The 2,881-nt window shown below is 31.0% G+C and overlaps 1 protein-coding gene across 2 annotated transcripts in view; it reads left to right on the top strand.

Moving 5' to 3' along the window:
* The window catches only part of FAM161A (family with sequence similarity 161, member A), a 24,406-nt gene extending 23,246 nt beyond the window's left edge, over positions 1-1,160 (top strand). For both annotated transcript variants that reach the window (XM_008583545.1, XM_008583544.1), the window contains 2 exons: positions 15-169; positions 642-1,160. In XM_008583545.1, coding sequence (XP_008581767.1) covers positions 15-169; positions 642-795 — 309 coding nt within the window. In that variant the 3' untranslated portion in view covers positions 796-1,160. The remainder of the gene's footprint in view (positions 1-14; positions 170-641) is intronic.
* The last annotated feature ends 1,721 nt before the right edge of the window (positions 1,161-2,881 follow it).

Below are 2,881 nucleotides of genomic sequence, written 5' to 3'. Positions count from 1 at the left end.
TGTCTTTCCTATAGAAAAATGCAAGATTGGCAGCAGAAAAACATTATTCTAACACCCTAAAAGCACTAGGAATATCTGATGAGTTTGTTTCAAAGAAAGGCCAAAGTGGAAAAGTATTTGAGTACTTCAGCAATCAAGAGATGAAAACTTTCACTGAAGATAAAGAAAGGTAACATACATAAGATGTCTGAATGGTTTACCTTTGAAAAAATTCTTACCTGCGGGAAAGCATACAATTCTTTTCTATATTATTTTGAAAAGGTATTTTATTTAATGCAGTACATGTGAACTGTTGTAAAACATATTGATGTTTTAACGTGTTTGACACGTTCAAAATATTACAGTGATGAAGTATTTTGTTTTTAAGGCAGAATAACTTAGAATTCTGACTGACATAAATAAAAATAATAGCATGCTTTCAGATGAAGTTTAAAGAACCAATCCCTGGAGTTTTAAAATAAATTAAGTCTCAGGAATATTTAACTCTCCAAATGGCACTTTTATAGACTTTTCTTGATAACAAATTGAAGTACATACACTTGAGGATGACTGGCTACACGATGGCGTACATTGCAATGGGTTTGTTTACCTCTAAACTACTTCATTTTTCCTTTGAAAGATTGATAAATTTCTTCCTTTAGCTTTAATGGAGAAGAAAAAATAGAAGAAAGAGAGAATGGGAAAGAAAATTATTTTATTGATACCAACAGCCAGGATTCTTGCAAGGAAAAAGATGAATCCGATGAAGAAAGTGGAGAAGAGAAAGAATCACAGTTGAATTCTGTTGATGAATAAAACTGAATCAGCAAGGTCTCCTCTCTGTGCCCTTGCTGTTGCTTGCGGCATTGGGTGTTAGCAGCCACCTTTGTGATGTTATGAACATCTGGGGGACACCTCTGATATGTGCAGGGCTGTTGAGCAAAGTCATCTGTAGTCTGAAAGGCTGAATCTAGCTGATCGGTCATTTGGTCAGTTAGAGAAGGCTTTGCCTATTCATTCTTTTAATTGCTACATATGGTCTGTTTGCAACTATGATCTTGTATTTTAAAAAAGTGTTTGAGAATCACAGCTGTCACAAACTAATTAGTTATAAAAATATACATTACTTCATTATTTTTGGAGGGAAAAAATGGCTTAGTATTGAGAGCAGAGAGAAGAATTGGCCTTTGGTAATTTATTTTTTAAAAATTTTCTGGAGAGAATGAATCAATAAATATTTTTAATTATACTATTTGTCTGTTCTTTCTCTCTGCAATACACAAAATGAATCCTCAAACTTGTTTTGCTAGGAATTTTAAGGTTCTTATCTGAGCCATTTTTTAAAAATAATAAAATATGGAAAAAATTGATACTTGTAAATTTATTTTCATTTCTTCACTGAGAGTTTACTGTTAAATTATCCATACCATCATCACTTTTTCTTTTTATCCCTAGTTTTAGTCCAAATTATTTTTGATTTATAAATTATTAGGAGGGCTGGCCAGTTAGCTCAGTTGGTTAGAGTGTGGTGCTGATAACACCACCATCCAGGATTCAATCCCTGTACCAGTCAGTCGCCAAAAAAGAAAAAAAAAGATAAATTATTAGGAAAATTTTTATACTAGTTTTTGTAACTCTGTGTATTATTACAGATGGAAATAATTATGACATCTGTGACATAATCCTAATTAGAGGTAAATATTGTCCCTGTTTTTTATATGATGATGAAATTGTATATAATAAATTGCTAAGGCAAGTCTCCAAAGTAATTCATATTTAACTCTTTAATGCTACATCCTGTTGTGCTCAACTTTTTACATTTTATTACACAATTTGCCTTGTGCATGATGTTAATTTGATTTTATGAATTTATCATTTTTCTTTAAGCAAATTTTTGTTTTAAAAATTCAAGCCTATCATAAAAATGTTACAAGGTAAGACATTTTCTTTTCTAAAAATGATTAGAATTCTTGAAAAAGGACAAACTAATAAAGGTGTATATAATAGTAGTGTTTCCCAACTGGCAATTTATGCTTTAAATTAAGAAATAAGGTGATTTTTCTCAATGAGGGGCAAATATTTACTTGTAGTTCCTTTCCTGTCATTTGTGTTAAACTACTTGTCACTATCATTAGATTGTAAACTTCTTGAGAGTTGGCACCATTTTTAAAATTCATCTTTATTTTCCCTTAATATTTAGCACAGGACTGTGCATATGGCAGGTATTTAATAAAGATTTGAATGAGTGAGTAGATGAATATGTTTTTTAATTATACTTAACAATTACTTGAGAATGAGTGCACATGGGATTAAAAACTTTTCCCTTTCAATTTATTGAGAACTTGTGAATCACAATCCACAAACTGTAATAGTTAAAGTGCTATTTGCTTCTAAGGATTCACTGTACACTCTGTTCCTTCTCGGTTTCATGAAGAGAGTTTGGGCTTCAGTCATGAAAGATCTGGCTTCAAGACCAATCTTCAGTTTTCTTATCTGTAAAAAATGGGTATAGTATCTATATTAGGTGGCTGTAGGAAGGACTGGAAATCATGTATGGAAAAGCTCTTTGTCAACTATGATATTCAAATGATAGTGTAACAGGACAGTATATTATTGAAGAAACTTCTAACTTTAAAATACTTTTACATAAATGAGAAACAAAGTGATTTAATGTTATTTTGTTAGAAATAATTTTTGAACTGCCTTTTTAAAGACAGTGATCTGGTAAATGCAGAGCCAAGCTATTAAAAAAAAAAAAAAAGATAATGGCAGTTTCAAATTATTCCGTGCAATATCACTATTTTTTTCAGAAAGCCATCAAATTGACAGCTGAAAGACTACTTTAACAGGTGGCATTACACAATGATAGTTAAAAGTCACTTTTAAAGCTTAACTTACTTTT

Source organism: Galeopterus variegatus, unplaced genomic scaffold, assembly GCF_000696425.1.
Source record: "Galeopterus variegatus unplaced genomic scaffold, G_variegatus-3.0.2 Scaffold2963, whole genome shotgun sequence".
In the NCBI taxonomy this organism is placed as follows: domain Eukaryota; kingdom Metazoa; phylum Chordata; class Mammalia; order Dermoptera; family Cynocephalidae; genus Galeopterus; species Galeopterus variegatus.
The sequence above is the reverse complement of the archived record's forward strand: the minus strand, read 5'-3'. Positions and strand labels throughout refer to the sequence as shown.